The sequence below is a fragment of the Plasmodium reichenowi genome, chromosome 12 (genome assembly GCF_001601855.1).
Source record: "Plasmodium reichenowi strain SY57 chromosome 12, whole genome shotgun sequence".
Lineage (NCBI taxonomy): Eukaryota > Apicomplexa > Aconoidasida > Haemosporida > Plasmodiidae > Plasmodium > Plasmodium reichenowi.
The window spans coordinates 1,124,070-1,125,248 of record NC_033657.1 but is presented as its reverse complement, the minus strand read 5'-3'; the positions used below and the strand labels follow the sequence as shown (position 1 = coordinate 1,125,248).

The following is a 1,179-nucleotide window of genomic DNA, read 5'->3' as shown; positions in this document are numbered from 1 at the left end:
CTAATATATTATATTTTTTGAAAGGTAGAGAATATGAAATTTATGATTGTCCTTATAAGTCAATTTTTTATTTATGGAACGAGAAGAACATTTATGTAATTATTATATAAATAAATAAATAAATAAATACATATACATATATATACATATATATATATATATCATATGTCTGTACTGTTTATATTTTGTCTAGATAAATATAAATAAAACGGGGGATATACAAACATTAATGTCACAAATTAAAAACAATGAATATTTCGTCCCAGCCTTTTATGAGGAAATAAAAAATAAGGTTCCACACATAAAATTAGAGGAAAAAATAAAATAAAATAAAATAAAATAAAATAAAAAAATAAAAATGGCTGTATGATTATATAACTATATTATTATATCAACAAATTATTATATAGCATTATAGACATATATACATAAATATATATATTATCACTTTATTTAATAAAAGAGTTTAACGCCTATAATTGAAAACAAATTTTATGTAATCAGAAAAGATAGGTTTCTTTTAAAATATCCTCAAGGTAAATATATATATATATATATATATATATATATATATATATATATTGTAACTACCATATATTCAAAACATATGTCTATATAAAAGTAATAATATAAATATAATATATATTCGTGTATGTATTTATATAGGTAGTAATATAATATTTTATAAAAACTGCAAAAAAGACGATTACGGAGAATTTTTACAAGTTAAAAAAAAAAGAAAAAAATAAAATGTTAAATATTTATATAAATAGAATATGCTTCAGTTTATACCATATAATGATTAAGTCATCAATTATTATATTTTTTTTATTTTTTATTTTTTATTTTTATTTTTTTTTGGATTATAGCATGATGGGTTAATTTCTATGCACACACATTATGAAAATGAATATTACACAAGTGTTGATTATATTTTTAAACTTTATAAACATAGGAGGTTAGATAAAAAGAGACATCACAAAAAAAAAAAAATGAATCAGATCAACATGTACATGTTCTAAAGATTCAAAAAAATATTATTTAGAAATATATACAAAAAAAAAAAAAAAATTATATAATATAATGTTCAAATTTAATACAATTATGATCATCTTAGAGACAGAAAAACAGCTAAAATATATATTCCCCAAAATTTTAAGACCATAGAATATTACGACG

General features: G+C 18.1%; 1 protein-coding gene across 1 annotated transcript in view; it reads left to right on the top strand.

Annotated features, from left to right (window-relative positions):
• Window positions 1–24: 24 nt before the first annotated feature.
• Window positions 25–1,179, top strand: part of PRSY57_1229200 (hypothetical protein) — a gene marked incomplete at both ends in the record, with an annotated part of 2,360 nt that continues 1,205 nt past the window's right edge. The window contains 6 exons of the mRNA XM_020115069.1: window positions 25–95; window positions 194–292; window positions 464–536; window positions 667–725; window positions 870–958; window positions 1,118–1,179. Of these exons, the coding sequence (XP_019970223.1) occupies window positions 25–95; window positions 194–292; window positions 464–536; window positions 667–725; window positions 870–958; window positions 1,118–1,179 (453 nt within the window). The remainder of the gene's footprint in view (window positions 96–193; window positions 293–463; window positions 537–666; window positions 726–869; window positions 959–1,117) is intronic.